The sequence below is a fragment of the Mytilus edulis genome, chromosome 8 (assembly GCF_963676685.1).
Source record: "Mytilus edulis chromosome 8, xbMytEdul2.2, whole genome shotgun sequence".
Classification (NCBI taxonomy): domain Eukaryota; kingdom Metazoa; phylum Mollusca; class Bivalvia; order Mytilida; family Mytilidae; genus Mytilus; species Mytilus edulis.
The window spans coordinates 14,286,700-14,314,024 of record NC_092351.1 but is presented as its reverse complement, the minus strand read 5'-3'; the positions used below and the strand labels follow the sequence as shown (position 1 = coordinate 14,314,024).

Sequence of the window (27,325 nt, the reverse complement as noted above, 5' to 3'; positions counted from 1 at the left end):
CGAGTCCGCGTTTCAATAATTGTAAAAATCAAAGACAATGGTTAAGATTTAAACAACTTATGCTCAAATGCCAGGTGTAAATTGTAAACAATATATGCACATTGTCAGAAATATAAATTGTATTAGTTCTCGCTGCGAAACAGGAGAAAATTCGGTAAGCCTCGCTTTTCGTCCTGTTTCTAAATCTCGTACAAATAAATTTCACGTTTACCGACAAAGTACATTTATAATCAATACATTATTCCACAGTTGTTGATATGAATTTATCTTTTTGTTCAATATTTCAACCAATATGACGTAATGAATGCTCACAGAGAGTATCAATTGTTCGGCAAAACGCATAGGAACTATACCATAATGTGTTGTGTTTTTCACTGGAGATATATATGTATTAACACAACATAACGCCAAAAGACTATAATATCATAAGGTTTACGTAGAACAAAGGTGTATCAAAACAAAACCTATAGAGAATTCGGCATAACAATCACACTTGCAACAGGACACAATTTTTAACTGACTTACATAAAAGAAGAATAGATAGAACATAGATAAAATATGAGAGAATGTAAAGGTGGTTGATCATAAAGTTTCGAAGTATTCACAGAATATATAATAGTATAAGCATGATGTAATGCCTATTGTACACAACAAACTTCGGCAATGACAAATCATACTACTGTTTGACCAAACAAATAACTAATTTGACATAACACAGAGATGCCATGTCATGAAATACAGACATTTGCACATAACATAAAGAAGAAACGACAGAACGTAAAGACAAAGCGACATAACACATTAAATATTTACACTATAAGACAGTTCCGGCGTTCCATACCTATTCTAGAGGTGGCGTGAATCAGATATGGATACTTAAAAATTCCAAAGATCTTTTAAAGTACATACAATATAACTCTCTTTCATCTTGTAACAGTATTAAAACATTTGACTTTTCTACTCTTTACACAAGTATTCCACATTCCAAACTAAAAGACAAATTGAAAGAGTTGGTATTACTTTGCTTCATAAAAAAGAATGGCCAACGTAGAAACAAGTATCTTGTCTGAGAGAGGGATAAATCATACTTTGTAAAGAATCACTCTGATTCAAACAAAAAATTCTCTGAAACCGATATTATCAAGATGCTTGATTTCTTGATTGACAACATATTTGTAACGTTCGGAGGACGTGTTTTTCAACAGACTGTCGGCATCCCAATGGGAACAAACTGTGCCCCTCTACTTGCCGACTTGTTTCTTTATTATTATGAGGCTGACTTCATGCAGGTACTTCTTAGAAAGAAAGATAAGAAGTTAGCAATATCCTTTAACTCTACTTTCCGCTATATAGATGACGTTCTTTCACTAAACAATTCAAAATTTGGTGACTATGTTGAACGCATCTATCCCATCAAATTGGAGATAAAGGATACTACAGATACAGTTAAGTCGGCTTCATATCTTGACTTACATCTAGAAATTAACAATGAGGGTCGGTTGAAAACAAAACTTTACGACAAAAGAGATGATTTCAGCTTTCCAATTGTGAACTTTCCATTTCTAAGTAGCAACATTCCAGCAGCACCTGCATACGGGGTATATATCTCCCAATTGATACAATATTCCCGTGCTTGCATTTCCTATCATGATTTTCTTGATAGAGGGTTACTGCTCACAAGGAAGCTATTAAACCAAGAGTTCCAAATGGTGAAGTTGAAATCATCCCTTCGTAAATTTTACGGACGCCATCACGAGTTGGTTGACCGTTATGGAATAACCGTTTCACAAATGATATCGGATATGTTCCTTACGTCGTAACTACAACCCCCTTCCCTTTCATGAATGTGACCTACCGAATTAGACTATTTACCGGATTTGTAATCACATAAGCAACACGACGGGTGCCACATGTGGAGCAGGATCTGCTTACACTTCCGGAGCACCTGAGATCACCCCTAGTTTTTTGTGGGGTTCGTGTTGTTTATTCTTTAGTTTTCTATGTTGTGTCATGTGTACTATTGTTTTTCTGTTTTTCTGTTTGTCTTTTTCATTTTTAACCATGGCGTTGTCAGTTTGTTTTAGATTTATGAGTTTGACTGTCCCTTTGGTATCTTTCGTCCCTCTTTTATCGAAATGATAGTTTTAAACACATACTCAAATTTAAATACGTCGGATATCTTTTTTAAAGATAGTTCTTGTTTAACTCATCGGTGACCTATATTTTATGTTATTTTTTCAAATATATAAATTATAATAAGGAAAAGGTTAATGCCTGTTAGAAATACAGACTTGTACGTTTACAAGCTGAACCGTATTGTTGTACTGTATAGGACAAGTGTGAGTCTGTGTGACCAACTTGGAAGGTACATAATTGTACCGAAAGGACAAGGAAAAATGTGTAAACTTGTTGAGTACATAATTGAACCGGGAGGACAAGAATGTTCCTGACCCAGGACAAATTTGTAATATGTAATAGTACAAATTTGTACTAGTTGTATATATTTGAAGTAGAATAGTTATATAGATTGTTTAATAGAGAACGCAAAGAGCAGTTGTATATGTTTTGGTTCATTGACGTTAATTTATGAATAAAGTTTACTTGTTATTTATTTTGTAAATTTTGTAACTTGAACATTTTGGATCCAGTTTCAAACTCGTAACGGACTCATTCTAAAATAGAAACAGACACGCTTACCCTGTGTTTACGTTACAAAACCATCAGAACATGATCTTCAAATGAGAATGCTTTACAATAGGACATCGTTTACTAATAACAAGAATACACGTATAATCTTTCTAAGCATTCTCCACTTATAATTTAAAGTATCGGTAAACAGGTAGTTCGTGTCTGTTAGATCCGAAAGTTGTAGGCATGATACAACCCATCACTGTTTAGCTGCTGACATTATATGAATGATTCTGTTGAATGTTATTTGAGAAATATGAATCCGAAAAGTTTAAGTTCATTTAATATATTGATAATTCAAAGTATTTGCCAACAGATCATAGAGGTATTTGAAAGAACCCTAATATAAAAGCTCACACATTACAAATATCAAGCTGTTGATGAAATATGAAATCATTGAGGTAAGTAGTTTGTGAGGTAAACTTGACGAAAATATTTCTTGGATGCATGGAAGGACGGACAGACGGAAAAGGGAATTGCAATATAGTTCCAACAACTAGAATGGAAGTATAATATTAACTTTATAGCAGAGTTGACTAGATAAATTCATGATTATAATTAGGGATGTCAACGAGTACTCGAGTAATCGAGTATCGCTCGGTAGTACCGAGTATCGATTACCAAAATGATACTCGACTAATCGGTTGCATATTTAGAATGTTCTTGCTTTCTAATGCTAAAAAAAATAGTTTTTTTAAGAGCACCTCTCAGAAAAAAAAAATATTAATCAAAATTAATACAAATTAAAATAACATTCGAGTTATACTGTTGTAATAGATGTGCCTTGGTTAATCCCCCTGAATTTGGACAGATTAATTACTTAGTAATTAAATGTTTATTTAAAGTTTAATTTAATTTAAAGATAAAAGAAAAGAATCGTTAAATAACTGTGTTAGTATTCAACTTTTGATGTTTCTGTAATGAAACAGGAATATTCATTTATTCAACTTTTCTTCAGTACCTTTTCTGATAAAGTTAGCCTGATTATTGACAAGTTTATGATTTTCATATAATATTCAGTCGGAGTCGGCTTTGCACAGGCCTCCAAATACTCGCTGCAATGTCTCATGCCACTCGAGGCTCTCCGGGACTAAAATAGCCCTATTTGAGCATAGAGCCACCAATTCGGTGCAGTTCGCCAGAGTTGGTCACCCCTTCTTGATGCAACTTTTACCTCGTTAAAAACACAACGCGAACCAAATTTACTTTACATAAGACTAACTCTGAGAACGCTTAATTTTTTTCATTTTATATTTGAAATTAAACTTCATTTAAGAAAGTTTTCTGACTCTTGTTTATCCGACTTTGTTTAATGAGTTTATTGTACATTTGTAAATAAATATAGTTTTCATTTGATATATTGTCTGTTGTTCAGTCATAATCTGATATCAGATATCCCGATGGTTGAATAGGGGCGAAGTACTGGCCTGATTTTAAAAAGGCATCATTAAGTTCTAATCATCATGCAGCCTTTAGCTTTGTTGATCATTAACTATTTTTTACGGTTTCCTAAATACTGTTGTTAGTTATTTGAGTAATAATTCTTCTATAGATATTAACTAATTTCTTAATTAGATAATTGCCAAATTACATAACTAGTACATGTAGTGAATGAGCTATAAATTATGGAATAGCATTCCTTGGATTTTTACCAGTATTTTAACACATATTAAAAATGTTCGAGATATGCAAAATCAGTGTTTCGAGAGGGCTTTACAAATATGTATGATGTAATTCATTTCGCATTAAATTACCGAACACAACTGATTTGCTCCAATAAAATAATACTAGCCTATTATAAATGTTTATAAATAAAAGTTCTCCTTAATAAATACTTTATTCAATATTATTTCTAGTCTACTGTGAGCAGACGGCACATGTCAACTCTCTCCCTTTTACGTAAGGAGGGCATTTCAAAGTAGCACAGCCCCCAACTTCAACTGGATACAAAACAGCCTCGTTATCATCTCTACCTCAACCGGGAACTGATTCCAAATTTTCATCTGCACAAATATACTCAGTTGCAATTCGTCCCGTTCGACTTGCATGTGCTACTAAATATCCTTAAAATTCTTTGTGCCAGCCGCTGTGACAAGTCATTCGTCCCGGAACCATGAGGACAGCTGATCTCCTGGATGTTTTGCATACCGCGCATGGCATAGTTTTTGCATTCGACGAACTCCCAAATGCCTGGTTGTTGTTTAAAATGTCCATTTCTAGTCCAAAAATTCTGGAAGTTAAACTGTTCAAACCGTTAGCATACCTTTTCCATTCGGGATCTTTTGGGAGACATAGAATATTAGCACCATTTCCGCCACTCGAATAATGTTTTCCAGCCATGTAACCTTACAATAATAATAAAAAAAACAAATCAAGACAAATCGTTTAAAATTGAATAGAATTATTTTTTTTATTAAAACAAATCTCGAGATAAGATCATATGTAGTATTATTATTGGTCTGTTTGGTATAGGAGATGTTTGTTCTGTCTACGTATCTGCATGTATTGTCTGGGTTTTTTTTACTATAATTAAAAAAACTGTTTGTCCCTTTGATATATTCTGCCTTATAATTTAGATAAAAGTACTAATTCAAAATTTTGTTTTCTGGATCCCTTCCTATTTCCAATATAATGAAGAAAAAAATACATCATTGAGTGACATTTAAAGAACGTCGTAAATGCAGAACGTTTCTAATGATTGAAATTTGAATATTTTGAATTCAGGCAATAATCCTAAAACAAAACAGTTTTAAGTATTATTTGGTGTCAAAAGCAAAATACAGGAGTAAAAGAGAGAAAGAGAGACCAGTTGCATCTCTTGCCTTGAATTTATTTACCCTTACTGTAGGAAAACAAATGAATAATGTGTTGCTATAGCATTGTATAATATAATGTTTGAAAAATTCAAAAAAAAATAAAAATATTCTTTACACTATTAAATTATAGTGCAGAACTACAATATAAATATTCTCACTGACCACTCACTGTATGTTTAAATTGTTTGATTATAATTCTTATTCCCAGATTTCAAAAAAAAACTAGGGCATTTTGGGCATCTTGCAATGATCGTTAACGCTCGTTTTTTTAATCAAGAAAATTGAAACTATCATTATCTTACATACACAAATAGATGTGTAGTATACAGTATGTCAATAAGAAATATCATTCCAATACAATTTACAAAAACAAATACAGTTTAAAAGAGAATACAATTGTATATAGCAAATGTCAAGTTTTAAATCGTTCCTGTCTATAACATGTATAAGGTTGATAAATAAATAGTCTACATGGTTATTTCTAACTGATTCAAAATTTAACCATTTGCACAGTAATTCCGGTTACGAAAGTTTGAAATAGTCAGTATTTTCTTAATTGCATGAATCATGGAGGAAGAAATAAAAGTTACACACCATTATACACAAGTGTTGCATCCCCTGCGCAAGTATTTCTGCCCCATCTAACATATGTAACTCCTGCTTTAGCTATAAATACAAGAAAAAACGACGAGAGTCACTTTAATTATAAAATTAAAATGTTATTATCCACTTTAACATTTGTTGAATATATAACAAAACAATGAGATATAATTTTGCCATGATACAACTGTATTACAATGTATAGAAATAATTCAGAAATAACCGATAAGCCTGTTGGTGCCTCTTTGGTCTCGATGTAGCGTGTTTCCTTGAGTATAGGGGGTGGAGGATACGATCGGCGACCGGTTCGAAACAGTGGTGTCAAATTGAATTGACTGCTTTTCCTATAAACACTTGGCATTTATGAGTAAGATCAAAGAAGACTGTTTCACTCAGACGAGTCATAATTTCCCGGTGAGTAGCATGTCTTTCTATTATATGTTATCAGGAGATTAACACGTTCTGTTTATTGTGTTGATTTAATATAAAAACGATATATCATGCATATAATTTTTGACAAGTCCTAGCTCTAGATCTTATATGCAATTGAAATTAGCCGCTACACGTTATATTCAAATACATCCGATAATCTACCCATTTAAAGTGCCATTGAAACTAGTAGTCAAAAGTCAAACTTAGGAACAAGATGAACTCGTGAAGAAAGTAAACATTAGTTAAAATACCTTTCACAGTTCCTTCACACCATTTCATGTTCTTCAGATCATTCAGGTTCCGTTCCATTTGCCTAATCACATAATTTCTGTACCCATAAGACTTTTTGGTAGCAAACACAACAAGTACGATAACAACAACTGATATTTGCATTTTATCAACTACAACTGTGTGCATCTTTCCGTCCTATTTTCTGTTTTTGTAGAAATATTCCGAGGATAATGTTTCTGTAACAGCTCCTTAATGTATAGTAGGAAGCACGATACATTGCATGACTGTATATTGAAGTACACTGGATTTTGGGAATACGCCAACGGCATCATTCCAAGAAAGCATAAAATAATGTAAAAATTGTAAAACTTTGAGTTAACTCAGAATAAAAAAATACCAAAGCCCGATAAATGTTCTAAGTTTGATATCAAAAGAATACATGCAAAAATATAACCATGTGTAATAGATAAAAAGAAAAAGTGAAAAATAAGTTTATCTTCTGCATCAGATATCATATTGATACCACTTATAATAGAAAAAGATCAAGAAAATCACTTTTATTACATCGGGTATCTTCAGAACGTAAGAGGTCATGTTATGAGCAATACAAAAAGGATGATTTTTTATTCAATATTATTATAATACCAGGTTTCAATGAAATCAAAATACATCTTTTCAATTTTATTAAACTAAATGGATTGGACTATGAATACTGCATATAACTATGGAAACATATGGTGTTCATAGTCGTCCGTTTTGGTGTGAAGAATTCATATTTAATACAGAGTAATACGTAGTTTGACAGGGAAGATGACGGATGCTCCTTCCATGAAAACGAACGCTTGTGGGAACTTTTCAATGGTCCGTTCTTAATTTTTGCCAGACACAATTCCATGTTGTATGTTTGTCGTTTTTCTTGTTTAGACATGACGTTGTCAGATTATTTTCGACTTATTAGGTTTGTTTTACCTTTGGTAGCTTTCGCCGCTCTTTTAACTTTATTGCATTTTGTTTTCTTACTTGTCAGAAGCAAACAACAATCTGTTTAACGCGGATACAAATCAAATTCTGTCTTATTTATCGTGGCACCGGTAAAGATTGAGCTCCTGGGAGAGCGATATCCGTCCAAAAACTGATGATCAACAGAGCATTCAATAGTTGTATCTTTGAAAAGGCTAACCAACGGAACATTCCATGGTTACAGCCGTTAAACAGTTGAGCATCAGAAACAGATATTCGAACTTTGAAAAGGATGATCATGACGGCATTTAAGGATTCAAGCTTTCAAACCGCTGACCATTGGAGCATTGAAGTATTCCAGAGCTCTATTGAACTTCTAACTACTAGACCATTTAATGATTCCTGCTATGAAGCAACTAACCATTAGATCATCCAATAATTCCAGCAATGAAACAGCTAACCATAAGATCATCTAATAAGTCCAGCTATGAAACAGTTAACCATCAGAACATCCAATGATTCTAGCAATGAAGCAGCTAACCTTCAGAACACCTAAACATCAGGACAAAACTAAAATAACATTAAAACGAGCTGTATAAGTACCCGGCTACGTCCACTTGTATTTTTGTCCATCTGATGAGTTAAGCCTTTTTCAACTTCTTTTTATAGTTCGTTCTTATGTTGTACTGTTATACCACTGTCCCAGGTTAGGGGGAGGGTTGGGATCCCGCTTACATGTTTAACCCCGCCACATTATTTATGTATGTGCCTGTCCCAAGTCAGGAGCCTGTAATTCAGGGGTTGTCGTTTGTTTATGTGTTACATATTTGTTTTTCGTTCATTTTTTTTTTTACATAAATAAGGCCTTTAGTTTTCTCGTTTGAATTGTTTTGCATTGTCTTATCGGGGCCTATTATAGCTGACTATACGGTATGGGCTTTGCTCATTGTTGAAGGCCGTACGGTGACCTATAGTTGTTAATGTATGTGTCATATTGATCTTTTGTGGATAGTTGTCTCATTGGCAATCATACCACATCTTCTTTTTTATATATCGGATGAAAATTCTAAACAGAAAGTCCATATGCAAATGGCAAAAAAAAATCTCAAACGCAGCTATGAAACATGTGAAACGACAGGCTATTCTGTTATTTTAGAGTCTTTTGTAGCCTGTTATACACATTGGTTTTTCAAATCGTTGAAAACCATATAGAACCCGTAGTCGATTACACCTTGTAATTTGGCGTATCGGTTTAAAAAAAAATTGCTTTGGTATCTGTATTCTATTAAATCCTGATTTATTTTGGTGTTTGGTGGATACTTGTACACGTAGGTGTATTATGAGCAATTGGAAATCCACTTATTTAAGGTTTAACATCAACATTCAATTCTGTTATTTTTAAGTATTGGGATAAGTAGATATAGGAAGATGCGGTGTGAGTGCCAATGAGACAACTCTCCATCCAAATAACAGTGTATATTTAGTAAAATGCATATCGTGTATTGACTTAATCCAGTGATAAATGACAGGACATAGCATATTCTCGTTATCACATTATCAGTAGAGTTTTCATTCCAACAAAACGCATACTCCTTCGAAAATCATTATTTCGCGCATTTGTAATATGACAAGCAAGATATCGCCTTGAAAGCAAACTTCACAAATTCCAGATTATGTATTACTAAAGTGCAAAAAGTTAAAAACACTATTTCTGTCAATTTGGAACATTGTGTCCTGATGTTCAGAGTAAACATGATTCAAATGTATTATTCATAATCGAAATTGTATTGAATTGTTAAACGTTTTATAGATGTACTGACATACATGAATTAAAACATACATAAAAAATCTCGGTAACGAATTACGAAATTACGGTTCCAACATCAATAAATAAATAAAGGCAACAGTTATATACCGCTGTTCCAAAGTCATAAATCGATTGAGAGAAAACAAATACGGGTTACAAACTAAAACCGAGGGAAACACATCAACTATAAGAGGAAAACAACGAAACATAAGAAACACTGAAGTGCAACAAAAAACAAACGACAATGCAATAAACATAGAATCGAACTATAAGATAACATCTGCCCTATTCCTGACTTGTAACAGGACATTTCAAGAAAAATGGTGGGTTGAACATGGTTTTGTTGCTAGCAAAACATCGCACTTTTTTTAAGGCAATGATAAATATACCACTTAAATGACAACATTACAAGACAAGAATACAGTAAAAATAAATGCAAGAATACTGAAGACAGAGAAATACATAAATAAATAATATTATCGTACATTTCGGCTATTCTTTTAAGGTCCTTTTGATCTTAAAGCTCACAGAAATAAAGGTTCTAGCTCCCTTATACAATGTTGACTTTAAATGAATGTCCCTTTGGTCAGAAAGCTCATAACGTTTACGTGTTTTATACATCCCTAGCTTTCAAATATTTTGGCATTTACCTATGACAACAAACCTATAGTATTCTTCCTTACTTCAATTGAACCAGACATAGTAAATACTAAATCCCATAATCTGACTTTAATGGTACTGCAACTAGTTTGAAATTAATAACTTAGAAATTCATTTTTAACTAAAACTTTTATTGTATTTACCTGACTTATATTACATAACCTGAATTATTACTGATATTCAAGTATATCTCATACATGTACTGATATCAGAATATGTATAATATTGAATGAAAACAAAAATAATGATTCTAGGTATAATATATTTATCGTTGTGATTAAATAACTTGAAGAATAAAGGTTCAATCAACATCTGGTAAAGGTTGTACAACCCCTTTTGAAAGAAGAGGACCACCTTTGTGTAAAAATAAAGCAGGCCACACCAAAAACTTTACTCTGCGTCCCATTGTTGTGTACTCTTTGAAAATTTGTTTATCGTACACAGTTTCTGGGTCAAAATGGAGCAACATAGGAGGATCTTGTACAGCCGCTAGGTAGCAGATCTTTGCACAGTTTTCTATATACGACTCACAACATTGAACATACTTTACGACTGTTGGGCAATGTAGAGCGTCCGTACTAATTTTCTAAAAGTAAATAATAGAACATAGTTTACAATTCAACAGTAAAAAGTCATCAAGTTATGACGACTAAACATAATAAAAAGTGTCCTTACTTTCAATTTAAGATTCTGATTGAGAGTTTTACAAAATTGAAATTACTATGCAACACGGTTTTATCAACATTAAAACATTGTAGTTTAAATTAAAATCTTCCTACATTTGGCACAACAAAAATCTAAGACAAATTAATTTTTATCTAATATTAACATAAGGAAATTTAATATATTATTAAGATTCTTGGTCTTGAAATACTGTTTGTTTATTAAAAAGATGTACGATTTTGTTCCCTAGACACGACAAATATCACTAGTCATGGGTGATTACAATTCTGAATCTCAAAGATTCAAAAAACTATCAACATACCTTGTGTATTAAGGAAGCATATTTCCCTGAATTAGCTTTATACGCATCTTTGATTGATTTGATAAAATCTTTGATATCATCTTCAGGAAGACCCTAAACAAATAAAACATAATCAGTTGGAACATAAGGTTAAACATCTATATATATGTTGCTATTGCTTTATGTTAACTATGGCTTCAGAAGAATGTCAGTTTTAGTTTCAGTGTGATAAATGTCAGATATAATAATTTCAATAATTCAAATTAAATAATGAGCAATGATGCAATTACATTTGAGGAGATATTTTTTACTCTCTTAAAACTAATGTATTTTGTCGTTAAGTAAGTATGTCGTTATGCTTTGCAATAAACTAGACAAATTAATCAATGCATGAAATGGTATCGATATATAGATAAAACATGTATACAGTTATAGTTTTAGTTACTGATGTTTGCTTAAGGCCCAGTGGAAAGCATATATCACGCATGTTCTGTGGTCCCCCCCAAAAAAAAAACCTAATACTTATACAAACTGACCTGAACTGACTGCAGCAAGCCAGATAATTGAAGTGTCAATTCTGCAATACTCTGCTCATTTATCTCCTATGAAAAAAGTCATAATGTAGATTGAAAATATAAAATTGAATTGTATTTATGACAAACGTCGACCTGTATATCAAATGAAATGAATGTACATTTAAACTGAATTTAATTTTTGTATATTTTGATGAAATACATTCTTTAAATATACAAAATTAGTTGATACCTTTTTAAAATTGAAATGAAAAGTATGTGTTATAATTAAAGGCAACAGTAGTATACTGCTGTTCGAAACTCATAAATTCCGATTGAGAAAAGATACAAACTAAAACTGAGGGAAACGCATAAACTTGCTTCAAACACATTTGGTCCTTCGGATTGAAATCATAAGACATAAAACTTGTTCTTCCTGATACCCTTTAACTCGTTTGGTAGATGGGAGGGTTACTGTTAATGGGTTCGGACTCCAGCTGGTATATTGGTTTTCTTTGTTTATAAAAAATCATGATGCAATGCTACATATTTATCAAATAAATGTGTCATATCAACAATACTTAAATAACTTTTCAATTGTGAAATTGACTACATATTTATTCACCTTTAATATATTCAGTAAAATTTTGACAGCCTGTTCTTCATTTAACGAAGTGTCGTCAGTTTTCAGATCTTGTAGCTCTAAAAATGCTTCTGTCCATTCATTTTCATAGAGCTCATTAAACTGTTCTCCAAGTTTCATTGGACGATTGGGATCATTTAAGTCAGTGATGGCAGGATTATTCTCTCTCAATTTTACACCCATCATCTCACTTAACCTATAAAATGGCATTTATTTCCATCATGCTAGCTATAGTGTTGCACTTGCAAAAATGTTTAAGGTTTGATTATTTTCAAAATTTGAAATGTGTTCCACAGAGAAAAAGAAGAAAAAATTAATTAACGAAATCAATTAACATCTTTTTTTTCAATTGAAATATCTGTCTCTAAAAACAAAAGGAGGTTTTGTATTTCCTTATTTTTACCTTGAAAGTGCCTCGTCTTTTGCCTTTTTCAATTCATCTCTTTCTCGATTCAATTCCATAATCCTATCAATAAATATTTGTGAAAAAAAATAACATTTCATATAGAAAATATAATGAGTAAAAGAAATTACACCCAATTGCTAAGCAATGTATTCCTGAAAAGACAAATGGGTACTCGTCTTTGTCAAAATAGCTATGACTAATCCTTTAAAGCTGCAAAAACAAGAATTTTGTTTTCAATACCTTCAAAAGAAACAATGAGTAAAGTCATATTGTGCTTATTTTTGTTCAAGAATATCATTTGGGATATCAATGGAATAGCCAGAACATAGTAAATTTGACAAGATTTATTTTTGATTTTTGGTGTTTTAACGACACTTTTAAGCACCGCATTTATGCTATTTCTTGACGGCAAGTTTATATTGTTGGAGGGAGCCGGCGTGCCCGGAGAAAAACCACCTAAATTTGACAAGAAATAGAATATATCGATTTATGGTAAATAAAATTAATGTAAAAACTCATCAAAGATACCAAAATATATTTTTCGCTCACTCCCATCTTTGTAGATGATCTTGTTTTTCGTTAACTATTGCTCATTCATGTATAACAAAAAAAGAATATATCAAAAAGAAGTCAAATTTGTAAAGCGAATATTAATCAACTTTTATCTGGTATCTTACAAAAATCTCTTGGTTGACATCTTTTAACTACTCTTTTATTTACGAAAACAATGAACCAAAACATGTTTTTTCTTTTTTCAGTTAAACCAACAAAATTAAATTCGTCAAGAGAGTATTGGAATAACTCCTCGTTAAACTATATCCACAAAATATAGAATAGTCTGTAGGCGGATAACAAGTACAATTTTAGAGTCCTACAACATATTCAGAAATGTATTTCACTTTTACAAAGTATAAAACCAAACTCACACTATACGATTTTTTTCTGTATATAAATTATTTAGATTATCTGTTGATATCACATTGTATAATTTGATGTATTCATCATTTGCTTAAACGGCCTGTTTCAGTTTCGAATATACCTTTATATATACATACATAATTTACCTTAATTCACTATTTCTATTCAATTGTTTAAAATGTTCTATTTCTCTTTGATTGTTAGCTGTTTCTTCATGGTGCCTGAAAATAATAACTTTTTAAACTATCATATATTGATCATACTCATTGTCATAGATAAAGATTTAAGATCGAAAGGAAAAAAAAATTATTAATATTTTGTAGTTTAAGTCAATAATTATAATTTTTGTAATGATGCTTTAAATACAGAAAGCACTTAGTTACTATACACTTTCTATGTATCTAGATCTCCCAAGCTTTTCTAGAACGTACTTCCTGTACTACAAGACACAAGAAGAAATGTATACCTCTTTAAATCAGAAGCACATAATAGAATTCGGCATTCTGAATTCTGTTAATTTCGTTTTCTAGCTAATGAACACCCCAACGTCTCGACTATGCATTGGCTTCTAAACAACACATTGTCACATGGATCTTTATTCATTTACTTTTATATTCGTGTATGTCCAACTGCATATGGGACCTTTCTTCTGATAATTTACGTGTATTCACAAATATTAAGGAATTGTGCAGTTTATAAAGTCGAGCTTCGATTTTGTCAGGTTTTATGGACCTCTCTCCTTTTATTTTACATTCGAATTTGATATTTTTGTTAATATGTTTGTTTTATAGTATAGAAATCTTGTTTCCATGACTTAGAATTAAAATGTGACACGACCTTATAGATGGTGTTTAAAATAAACATTGGTCGCTTCCAGTGATTAGATATTTTGATCGACATTACAGGTATCATCGCTTTGAGAAAAGCACTTGCCTATAAAACATGATTATATGAACGCACATACTCTCCTTTATTTTTGAAAAAGATACCATGTTAAAATATCTAATTATTTCCTTTACCTGTAACGGAGTGCCTTATGTTCACTGTCTAAATTATCCAGTCTGAAAGTAAAAGTGTGTATGCTATATCAAACCTACGAACATTATACATGTCAATCAACTAAAACATGTTTGATTTAAATATTAATGTCACAACCAAAAAGTACAAACAGAATACAGACTAAATCAGGATGGATTGCTTCATTCCAACTATTCCAAGTTATTCTTTATATTTCATACCCTTTTTGTTTGAGTTGTGGTTTATTTTACCGGTTTCTACCATCTTTTTAATAGTACAGATTAAAATCATAACCAAATGTATATGTACATCCACATATGAGCACAATACCACAAATTGTCAATCAGTCTTACAATACCTATGTGCTATTGAAATACAGTTTATATACACAAATAAATTACATGGTAATGGCTAGATAGAACAAATTTTCAAGAAAGCACTGGTCATCAAACAAATAAATTGTTTTTAAAAACTTAATACAAATAAATTTTACCTCTTAATAAATGTAAGATTTTATGCTTTGTACAAACTACATGTTTGCTGCTTTTTATGCAAATATATGGTATAAGTAAACAAGTGAGAGATGGAGTGTTTGTGCAAACTAAAAGACCACCAGATCACCACCACATGTGTCCCATCAATGATCGCATGAGGTCATGGAAGAGGACCTAATTCAAACTGGAGAACCTCTCGCATAACCAACTGTCTTGTCTGGGCTATGACAAGCAGGCGACAATTTTTGTTATCTGCTCTCAATGTTGTTTGTTCTTATCAGTCATTAACTGCTTGCCTTTTATTTATTTATTTTTTATTTTTTTTTTTGGAAAATGTAAGCAATGATTTTCTTTTGAAGATATCGTTTGACTTTTGAACAAGCTGTTCAGAAATAAAAATTTCTGATGCATATTTTCCCTTTTCATACGCGTTTAGAAGGTAGCACAATAATTCCAAAGAAGCAACCTCACCTGAGAACAAGACATATACCTGCTCAGATGTTTCAAATGAATTTGGCAAGCTTTGCAGAATCTGAAGCAATTTCAAAACATCAGTTTCATATCGCTTCATTCGAGTTTTTCTAAGTTCTTTTAGTGCAGATGTTTCAGGGTTAACCAATTCCTACCAAATCTCGACATTGAAGCTTTTTCATGTGCATTTAACAACCAATGTTTAACAGAATCTTTATTAAAACTGAAACCAACAATGCCAGTTTTTCTTGTATTTCTAAAAAACCTAAGAAAGTAAAAACTCTGACCAAATCCCACAACTGACTATTTGACTTTCGTTCAAAGCAATGTTTGGATGTTTGTCGATTGAATGACTTTATAGTCTTAACTCAATCACCACAGACCTTAAAACACAAACAGTTATCAAGTACACCTTAATTGAGTTCGATAGAGTGCATCTTTTCTGAACGCAAAAAAAGTAACTTTAATTTGTATTTTTTTCATAAAAATTACGTTACACATTCACTTTATAAAATAATTTATCTCACAAAACCAACATAAATCGACAATTTAATTTTTGTTTCCGTTGCAAATCGATAATATTTATGTGTGAATACATTGTACATGTTGTATACTGAATCGAAGACGGTAATGTGATGATTTCCGGTATTTTACAAGTATTTGCACGTACATATATTTTTTTAAATAATTCATATTTTAGACAATATATATATACTGCGAATAGTTTAAACATTGCATAATGATCAATTCTAAAATTTAATTCACAAAAACGGGTAATTGTATAATGAATTTCTGTATGAAATGAGAAAATATGCCTTAATTTTAACCCAAAAAATCGGATTGTTTGTAATGTAAATAAACATAATTTTAAAGCAAAAAATCTAAAGTGTTACATTAAATATGATATTTTTATATCTGTTTTGGATGTTTATACTCATACTTTTATTTTTTTAATCGCTTTATATTAAAAATTTTGAATACAAAATACTTAATCGTAATGAATAAATTAGAGGACCATTGAAAGGGACGTTATTAAACCTCTTTTGGACACTTTTTTTTTAAAGTCTAACACCTTGTATTTTATCAATAAGGTAATGAAGTTGAATTCTATCAAAAAAAATCGCGGTTCCCTGGGGTGTAACACAAACTCCTTAACTAGAGCTCTTTTGAAAACTAGCTGATGGACTATAGCTATTATTCGAGTCTTTCTCCATCCTATATGTCTCCCATTTATTTGTATTGTAGTCCTGTCATGTAATGTTGGCATTTTAATGTTTTATTTAACATTGCCATAAAAGCGGGAGATTTGGCAAGCCACAAAAGCTGGTTCAACCCACCATTTTTTTCTTAAAATGTCCTGTACCAAGTCAGGAAAATAGCCATTGTTACATTTTAATGTTGTGTTTCTGTTGTGTCGTAGTTCTCATCTTATATTTGATGTGTTTCCCTCAGTTTTAGTTTGTAACCCGGATTTGTTTTTTCTCAATCGATTTATGAATTTCGAACAGAGGTATACTACTGCCTTCATTTTTGGAACTATGCATATCGTTAAAACGAAGCAACTTACTGCGACTGTAGACTTCTTATCTGATTTACTAGCTCCCGTCTTTCTTCTTCATCGCTTTAAATATAACACCATTAATATTACTAATATAAAACAGAAAGACAGAAAAAGTATAATCCCGCTCTGGCGAAAAATATTAATTGAATAAAACATTTAGAAATAACTAAATATTCATTAGTAGGTATCGGAACTAGTAGTTTTCAGCCACAGTCATAACCATTTGCAAGACATTATTTAAATATTTCTGATTAAAATTATCAATTAATAATGTTTGTTATTGTACTTATTGGACTAAGGTAGCAACTCGCTATGCACATGTGTGCCTTTCATATTTTCTTGTATTCGAACGTAACTGATGAGTCTTTTGAAGTTGAAAGTCTTGTCAGGTGTTCGAATTCAATAACTTGATATCTTTGACAAATCTTTTTTATTTCTCGTTTTGAATTTTCTTGTGAATAGAGCTTCAACATTGAATGTTATATAATGCAGATTACTGACTAGTTATTCTCAGATATCTGTCTATTATGAAGGGCTTCTTGTTGATCTCATGGTGTCTATTGGTTGTTTTAATTGCTGTCTCATTGACGAATAACCCACATATAGGGTTTTTATATGTGCGTTAATTTATTGCAGGTGGTCATATGACGATGAACTCCCAGCTGTAAGCATGATATCTGGAAATATATCAATGGGTTATTGGAACCACATATGCAAGATTGTGAATTCATATCTGAGGAACAGGCAATATTATGCCTTCACTTTTTGAATTCATTGATACAGAATTGTTTTATTCAAAATTGAAATCACAAAAGATGGTGTACAATGGTCATTTGTTCTTACTTTTCATTTGATACCTAAATTACCAATTATCTTCTACATAGTTTGATATTGATACCAATGCATAAGAATTATTTTCATTTAAATATATAATATATAGTACTTATACTTTCTCTTTGACTGGGCCTGAGTTGGTGGCGTTACATTTTAAAGTCCTTCCGAATTTTTTATCAAAGAATCCCGCTCAATCCGGTGCTATGGAACGTCTTAAAGTTGGAGTGAGGTGGATTTTTTGTTCCATGTTGAAGGCCTCATTGTGACTTTGAGACAAAGTAAAGCAATAAAATCGCTTACTTTGCTGTTTGTGTTTATTTGATGTGCATATGCTGATTTTGTGTCATGGATGGATTTAAATATCCATTCTTTTCTATGATATAAATAAACAGGAGTTCAGGTATATAAACCTGTCATCGGAACCTGTATTCTTTCTTGTTTTAGGTTAATATTGTTTCCGTATTATGATTATAATGAACGAGGAACTTATACATATACAATCAAAACTGACTACAGTGTCAATTCGATCTTCATTTAACAAAATAACTATTAAGTGATAAAGAAAAGATATAAAGTATGTACCATTTTAACTACTATACTTACGGATCATCATTTTCGCTGTCCATTAATTGTGTTCTTTTCCTAAAGAATTATACATAAAACATTGTAAAATTAATTTAAAAAATTAAATAATTCTACAATTTCATTATCATTACTTTTCTTCAATAAAACTGAGAATGGAAATAGGGAATGGGTCAAAGAGACAACAACCCGACCATAGAATAGACAACAGCCGAAGGCCACCAAAGGTTCTTCGGTGCAGCGGGAAACTCCCGCACCTGAAGGAGTGCTTCAGCTGGCCCCTCAACAAATATGTTACTAGTTCAGTGAAAATGGACGTCATACTAAACTCCGAATTATACACAAGAAACTATAATTAAAAATCTTTCAAGACTAACAAAAGCCATAGGCTCCTGACTTGGGACAGGCGCAAAAATGCGGCGGGGTTAAACATTTGGTTTTTTTTAGATCTCAACCCTCCCCCTATACCTCTAACCAATGTAGAAAAAACAAACGCACAAATATACGCATAGTAAAACTTAGTTTAAGAGAAGTCCGAGTCCGATGTCTGAATAGGTAACAAAAGAAACTAAACAAAATGACAATAATACATAAATTAACAAAGGACTACTAGCAGTTACTGACATGCCAGCTCCAGACCTCAATTAAACTGATTGAAAGAATAGGTCTTCATCATATGAATATCAAACACAATCCCTCCCGTTAAGGTAGTATTATACCATCATAAAATATATGAAAGAACATAATCCGTGTCATGCCAACAACTGGTTTTAGAATAAATATGTTTACTTCCGATGCAAAGACCCTATAAGTGAATCATTATCAAAGCCAAAATATGCAATCTTTAATGACCTGACAACAGTATCGTAACTATATCCCTTCTTAATAAGTCTGTTCAAAGGTTTTGTTAGATTTTGAGGTGAATACTGACATTTATGTGCTTTGTAAAGAATATTACCATAAACAATTGGATGTGAAATACCTGAACGTATAAGATGTCTACATGTTGAGTTATATTACGAATGATGTCCTTGTACCGATGATAAAATTTAGTAAATGTTTTGACTAGTTTGTGATAACGAAAACCCTTGTGTAATAATTTTTCAGTAATACATTAATTTATCTTGCTAAAATCTAATACATTGTTACAAACACGAACGAATCGTACAAGTTGAGATATATAAACACCATAAGATGGTGACAAGGGAACGTCATCATCTAAAAATTGATAATTAACGATAGGAAATGAAAAATCTTCTCCTTTATCATAAATTTTTATATTAAGCTTCCCATTAATGATATAGATATCAAAATCGAGAAAGGGCAGTGGTCATTGTCAGTATTAGCTTTATTTGAAGTTCGTTCTACAGGATAAATTTCTTTAGTATACATACTAAAGTCGTCATTATTGAGAGCCAATAAATCATCCAAAAATCTAAAAGCATTGTTCAATTTTCGATAAAATGTTGTTTCGATGGGTCTTTGCTGATTTTAGTCATAAATTGGAACTCATAACAATACAAAAACAGGTCCGTAATAAGTAGTGCACAGTTAGTCCCCATTGGAATTCCGATAACTTGAAGATATACGGAATCTTCAAAGCGAACAAAATGTTATCTAGTATAAATTCAAGGGCAGATATAGTATCAAAGCATGTCCAATTGACATAGTTCTTTTGCTTGTTGCTACTTAAAAATGACCTAAAAATGTTTAAACATTCGCATTCTAACTTTTTTAATGCCCATTTAGTTAGATGTGTGATTTTTTTCTTTATGAGAATATGAGGCAAAATGGTATATATAGCCTTTATAGGGTAGAAAAATCAAAACGTTGAACCGATTCAAAATCCCCAATATACGCATGCAATTTATGCAAACATTCAAATATAACTATTGGCGTGTTTATATATGTATGCAAATGTGAAAAGGGTATTCTAACATGCAGAATCCAATAATATAAAGTTAGGACCATTACCTTTTTTTCTTTTTTCTGAATTTGTAAATAAATTCGTTATTAATCTTAATTTTAATGCAAAATGTAGAATTTCACATAGTCAAGTCGCTTAATTTTGGACGAGTAAAAATGTATCTGTAATAAGTTATTATACTTGCCCATCGGAAAGTAAAGTGTCACATATTGGCAATCAATATACATTCTTTGGTTTTAACTAATGTTACGCATTAAGATATTAGTCGAGGAGTAAAGGAAAGAATATAATAACAAAAATACCGAAACCCGAAGTATTTTTGAAGCAGGAAGAACAAACCACAAAGCAAAGGGGGACTCGATGGATGCACATACACAGTCTAATAAACATTACCTTAGCCAACGTGAAAAGCCCCAATAGTGTAAAACACGTTTACAGCAACGTATTAATATACATCTTCCTAAATACCTACAAAATAGTATTTTGCTACCTTAGTGAACAGTAACAGCTAGTCTTACACATGTACATGTAAGTCAATATCAAATGGTCAATATACATTATTCAAGATTCCAAAACTGAGTGTAACGGTGAAAGGATAACTAGATGTTTTGTAAATCTTCATGCCTTCCATGATTTCAATATACCTGGAACCAATTATTAACACTATATCTGTTTACTTTTTTAAATGAAATAATGCAAGACCAAATAGACTTTGGTAACGGACGGTACATCTGCTTTGACATTAGCGTATTAGAATAATCCATTTTGAATGTAAATTGTCAGTTTATATATGCAATTGGACTTATACTCAGGGTACAGCTGTAATGTAAAGGTTGAATGAAACAGGCTGTCCAGTGTAGTTCCTTTCACGTTTGAAATTCCTCGTACATTTGTTTCCAAACAACGGTTTGCAGAGAGGAAACATTTACCCGTTCTCGTAGATATTTGTGAAGCTCTTTAGTAAGATGTTCACTAGGTGGTTCGGTTAATGTATAAAATGCAGCACACCTGGAACTAATACACCAAAGGGACTTGGAAATCACCGCAAGCATTGAGAAACATAATAGTGTTATCATTGTGTATATAGGAGAGGACATTATTGGAAAGTTGGAGAAACTTTTGTCTTATTTACTTATATAATTGATCAAACTTAAATGGTCCCATGATCGAACCCTCATAGTAAGTCACTATAGTTTTATAAAGATCTGATTCCAGAACTAAGATCTATTGGGCCAACAAAGCTGTTGGAGACAGAAAATAAGAAAGAGACAAAAACGATAACCTTGAAGAAACTAACTTGTTAGCTAATAGTTAGATGTAGCGTGAATTGCTTAACTGGCATACCTTTATTGCAAAAAGTTAAACCGTGACGGGTACTACTCTAGAATGTCAAAATTGATACCTGAAGGGAAATGTCGACATCAGCCGTTTCCAAATTCTTCTATAAGGTTCAAGCAAAACCTCTCTACAATATAAAATTTTCAATAGATTTATTGTTGATAATGTTCATTCAACCTGAATTTAGGAGTTGAACAATCAACAAAATTGTGGGTTTTTTTTGTATCTCAATATGAATCAAAGTGACAAAAAATAAACAGAAAATTAATAGTTTTTAAACCATCTGGAAACTAACAAAAAATTGAAATCAATTGTATGATTCGGGTTCTTTTTTTTTTTTTTTTTTAATCTTTGACAGTTAAACTATCTAAGCCATGTGGCGGCCATGTCTGCAGGGATATAAAGTTTACTTCTTAAACGACCATCATAAAGGAATGTCATTTCCGGAGAGTTTGAAAGCAGTTAGTAAATCATTTTTGTAATAGCAAATATTTATAGAACGTTTTATCTGACAGTAAAACACTTTATTTATCCAAAAACTTTTCATTTTATAAAAGGCATCTGCATTCAATTTCTCACACCAGCATTTTAAATCTTATGTTTGTAATTTGAATTGTACCTCGCCTCTAGCATAGTGCTTATCTTTGTGTTTCTAATTCAACCAATAGCAATTTTCCCCGACGCTTCATCATGGTACTTTCACTTCTAATTTTGAAGAACTCTATTTGAATATCTTTGAATTTACAACTACCATTATAAACACTACCATTTAATCTATAGACAAACAGGGATCCCATATTTCCCAAACCTAAATTTAAAGCCTCAATATCACCCAATACCGTATCTAACGACAGATACCTTCCCCAGGCCGCTTATACGGTGATAACGACCAAACCATTACATAACCGACATAAACGCACAATTCATTGAAAATTAAAACTGAAAATCGATCAAAACTTCAATCTATATGGTGTGGAATAGACTGTGAAGTTTATTTAAATTCGACCATGTATATTAATGCGTAGAATAGCAAATTAATCAATTAAACGTACCGTAAGGGTACATTCTGAATGTCTATTTTCCTCCTCTTCACAGGCACAGGGTCTTCTTCTATACATATTAGACTGTCATCGCTCTACACAAAATGAAAATATAAAGTGAATAACTTACTACGAACACCAATTGCAGTTATTATAAACATGTGATATCAATGTACAGGGGTTGCCATGGTTTTTTTAATAACCATCATAGATAACACGTCGAGGTTGTTTCAATTTCATATTTTTCAAAATTCATGTTTTGTGCAAAAAAATGATATCCTTTATTTAACTATCAGCTGTTGTGAACTTTAAAACATTCCCGAGTGTGTTATTAGCTCGGAAGCCAGTGCTTCGGTACTGGCTAAACTTTATTGTAATGTTTTGTTAGTTACTTTTCGATTCCCAAATTTAGTTCATTTTTTTAAGTTCTAGATTGAAAACATCTCCAACAAAATTGATCTTAGATGATTTTACTGTTTTAATAAGGCCCCTTCGGCCCTATTCCCGAATCATGTGTACTTGTCATCATACCATTTTTACAGCAGTTTAATAAATGCTTGTCCATGGCATACTTCAAATTCATCCAAACAAAATGCTCACTGATGCTATACTCAAATGTAATAATTAGTCAAGTCTATATGGTATTGGAATATTTGGCATATTTTTAAAAGCCGAAAACGTGGGTTATATGATAATTATAAACAGGCGTATGTATAATAAATCAAGGTAGTGCACATTTGCATTGACTGGGGGGTCAGAATCTTCTTGTTGCATATTATTAGAATGAAAACATGTATTTTCAACTTCGGCAACAAGGATTATGTTGTTGTTTTTTTTTTTTTTAAATCAACTGGGTCTAAAGAAATTGACAAATAAGACGCCCACTGATGTTAAAATAAATATATTTGGAATGAAACAAAAGCTAAAATTCAGTAAAGTTTAGGTCAAACAAGGATCCGATCACATCCCCTCTCCGTTTTCGATATAACCCAAGGTTTTCAAGCAAAAAATTTTGTTGAACACCGGTTTGAAATACTTGCAAAACGTTCTTCTGCAGGCATATAAAATGAATAAAATACTAGAAAATTTATCATGGCATTAGATAAGATCTATCTTACAAAGTCAGTTCGATATATTGCCCTTACCATACTGTTATCGGTATCCCTGTTTATCGTCTGTCTTTGAGCTTGATGGTTTTTACGTTTATTTCTCCTAAAAATAAAGAAAATAAACATACGTTGAGCGCTAACAGGCATGCTTAACCCCGTCACATTATCTCTGAGGGTGAAGGAAATTCTCTGTAAGCCATGCATGCATCGGAACTAAACACATTTATTCTAAAAACAGTTGTTGGCATGACACGGGTTATGTTCTTCTCATATATGTTATGATGGTATGATACTAAACCCCTAACGGGAAGGATTGTGCCTGATGTTCATATGATGAAATCATAATCTTTCAGTCAGTTTAATTGAAGTCTGGAGCTGGCATGTCAGTTAACTGCTGGTAGTCTGTTGTTATTTATGTATTATTGTCATTTTGTTTATTTTCTTTGGTTACATCTTCTGACATCAGACTCGAACTTCTCTTGAACTGAATTTTAATGTGCGTATTGTTATGCGTTTACTTTTCTACATTGGTTAGAGGTATAGGGGGAGGGTTGAGATCTCACAAACATGTTTAACCCCGCCGCATTTTTGCGCCTGTTCCAAGTCAGGAGCCTCTGGCCTTTGTTAGTCTTGTATTATTTTAATTTTAGTTTCTTGTGTACAATTTGGAAATAAGTATGGCGTTCATTATCACTGGACTAGTATATATTTGTTTAGGGGCCAGCTGAAGGACGCCTCCGGGTGCGGGAATTTCTCGCTACATTGAAGACCTGTTGGTGACCCTCTGCTGTTGTTTTTTATTTGGTCGGGTTGTTGTCTCTTTGACACATTCCCCATTTCCATTCTCAATTTTATTAGGCAAATCAATGAAGTAAAATCACAAAAATACTGAACTCCAAGGAAAATTCAAAACGGAAAGTTCAAATAGTAAAATCAAAAGATTAAACACATCGAACGAATGGATAACAACTGTCATATTTCTGACTTGGTACATATATTTTCAAATGTAGAAAATAGTGGATTGAACCTGGTAAAAGATAATGACCTTTAGTATTGCTTAGGTCAGTTAAATCATTTCCTCCTTCCCAAACCCTCTGAAAATCTAATGGTCATCAAATAAAACAGAGGTGGACATGTACGTATAGTATTGCATACATATATATACTACTAGTATATATGAATCAGGAAATGTGGCATAGTTGCAAGTAAGGCAATTTTCCACGAGAATTCAAAAGAAGTGGATTTAAGCAATTGAATTTTACCTTATAAATGTCTTCATCAATGAGCAAAACCCATACACACCGTTTAAATAGCTCAATTATAATGGGTCCCGACATGACAAAACGTCAAAAACAAAAGGCCCTATTTATAACAATACAATTAACCAAACAAAAATATTCACGGAAAGAAATAACGTTTACAAGTGAATTACTCGATGTAGACTTGAGACTACAACCGTTATCCTAATAAACCATGCTCTGAATATATCAACGGGGTGAATTATCATGTTATCAAAAATGTGTCCATCATTTTCAATGTTCAGTGGACCGTGAAATGAGATCAAAATCTATGAAACATTACAAACACAAGCTCTGATATGGAGCTCTGATGGGCTTTTTGGAGACATACATCAGTTTAACCGCTATACATACGTTACTCATGCAGCCATATATATACCATCATCATCAATCATATATTATCTTTATAATATATATTAGATGTGTAACTCATTCAGCCCAATACATAAACACATAAATGGTGAAATTCAGAATGGAAATGGGAAATGTGTCAAAGAGGCAACAACCAGACCAAGGAGCCGAAAACAGCACAGTGCCACCAATGGGTCTTTCAACACAGCAAGAAAATCCCGCACCCAAAGGCGAGCTTATTTAAGCTGGCCCATTATCAAAATGGGTACTAGTCAAATTGCAATGAAAATGGACGTCACACCAAACCAAAGTTATATATGGACTAGAATTAAAAAACATACAAGACTAACAAAGTAGAGAAGCGTAAATACATTACCCCATATTGTTTAGAAAGTTTCTCCGCCATTACAATACAGAAGGAAAGAAGGAAAATAAAACGAAAACTAGAAATGAAGATGAAAAATATTATACATGGTTGAAGAAGACATGAAAGAACAGCTAATGAATTTGTCATGAATTAGTTTATAATCAAAGTTCAATTCTTACCTTTCGTATCATGTTTGTTAGTTAATTACTCTCAATCGCATATCACTTCCTGGTCTAAACATAGATCATATTTATATATATAGAAACTTAACTTAAATGATGTAAACAGATTAAAATTTAAAATTCAAATAGATTCCAAGAAAAACTATTTGTGGGTGATTATATTTGTTTTAAAATTTTTGACCTTTTTACACACCAGTGTTTAACTTATAAACACATGTTATAGATGTATGATGTGATTTAATTAGTTTCATTGAAATTTTTGATAGGCTTATGTATATATATGGATCTATCATCTATATGGAATTTGTAAAGGTTGTTTTAGGCACGATCGAAGTGGCGTCAACTTAAGATTACTTGTTACTTGTAATTGAGCCACGGTCTTATGTTCCTTTGAAAGCGTTCAATTAACTTTATGAAACCCCGCTACATTAATTATGTAATGTGCCTGTTTAAAATTTACAGCTATTTTCCCAATGCTTGTAGAGTAAAACATTGGTAGGCTTGATTGCTTTGTTTGTACTGTATAATTGTTTATTCAAGCTTTGTAATTAAGATTGACATCTCCAAACAATATATAGGAAATTAGGAAAATAGCTGTAAAAGAGGGGGGCAAGGGGTTTAACTGTTATGCTGTTATGGGGCAATTTAATTCTTTGTTATCTGTTATTTTGAAAATATATTTGCTGTTATCTGTTATTGTCTTCTTCTTTGTTTGTTGTTATCTGTTATTGTCTTCTTCTTTGTTAGCTGTTATTGGGCTTTTAGTTTTTTTGTTATCTGTTATTGTGATAATGTATTTGCTGTTAACTGTTATTGAAAATAGGAATGTTAGCATTTTTGTTTGACAGTCAATATTCGGTATAAATTGAAGATCATTGGACATTGGGGTCTACCACTACTAATATGTTTGTCCCGTATTCAGGGAAGGATTCCATTAACATATACCCATCTCAGAAGTGAGGTCCAGGACAATTCAAGTATATCTTATGATTATCTTTTGTAATAAATTCCATTTTTTTTTATGAATGTGTATTTAGAATTATCTTAATTTTTTGTATGAGAATAATGTTCTTTGTTTCCCGTACACTACGAACATATTAAATTAAAACAATTCTTA

At 32.0% G+C, this 27,325-nt stretch overlaps 1 protein-coding gene and 1 long non-coding RNA gene across 6 annotated transcripts; both read right to left on the bottom strand.

Moving 5' to 3' along the window:
- Positions 1-4,895: 4,895 nt before the first annotated feature.
- LOC139484879 (uncharacterized) lies at positions 4,896-6,928 on the bottom strand. The gene is made up of 3 exons (XR_011655184.1): positions 6,788-6,928; positions 6,099-6,170; positions 4,896-5,033 (listed from the first exon to the last, which is right to left on the bottom strand). It is a non-coding gene; the product is annotated as an uncharacterized lncRNA (long non-coding RNA).
- Positions 6,929-10,304: 3,376 nt separating this feature from the next.
- On the bottom strand, positions 10,305-26,303 carry LOC139484878 (uncharacterized). 5 transcript variants are annotated; one of them, XM_071268897.1, is made up of 14 exons: positions 26,206-26,303; positions 24,047-24,113; positions 22,914-22,996; positions 21,926-21,988; positions 20,917-20,991; positions 18,618-18,656; positions 17,187-17,240; positions 14,657-14,698; positions 13,784-13,858; positions 12,717-12,779; positions 12,296-12,509; positions 11,695-11,760; positions 11,180-11,272; positions 10,305-10,780 (listed from the first exon to the last, which is right to left on the bottom strand). In XM_071268897.1, exons 2-14 carry the CDS (start codon positions 24,047-24,049, stop codon positions 10,496-10,498), a joined length of 1,155 nt encoding a protein of 384 aa, XP_071124998.1. In that variant the 5' UTR covers positions 24,050-24,113; positions 26,206-26,303; the 3' UTR covers positions 10,305-10,495. The 5 variants fall into 5 exon arrangements, with proteins under 5 accessions (XP_071124998.1, XP_071124997.1, XP_071125001.1 ...); XM_071268896.1 differs by lacking the exon at positions 26,206-26,303 and adding an exon at positions 26,036-26,166; XM_071268900.1 differs by lacking the exon at positions 20,917-20,991 and having other exon boundaries at positions 26,206-26,282.
- Between the last annotated feature and the right edge of the window lie 1,022 nt (positions 26,304-27,325).

What these genes read in the sequence shown, in the direction of transcription:
- LOC139484878 (XM_071268896.1), bottom strand. An exon ending in GGGATACCGATAACAGTATG is followed by an intron (nt 22,997 to 24,046) that starts GTAAGGGCAATA and finishes CATTTTGTGTAG; the next exon opens with AGCGATGACAGTCTAATATG. An exon ending in ATTCAGAATGTACCCTTACG is followed by an intron (nt 21,989 to 22,913) that starts GTACGTTTAATT and finishes TTTATATTGTAG; the next exon opens with AGAGGTTTTGCTTGAACCTT.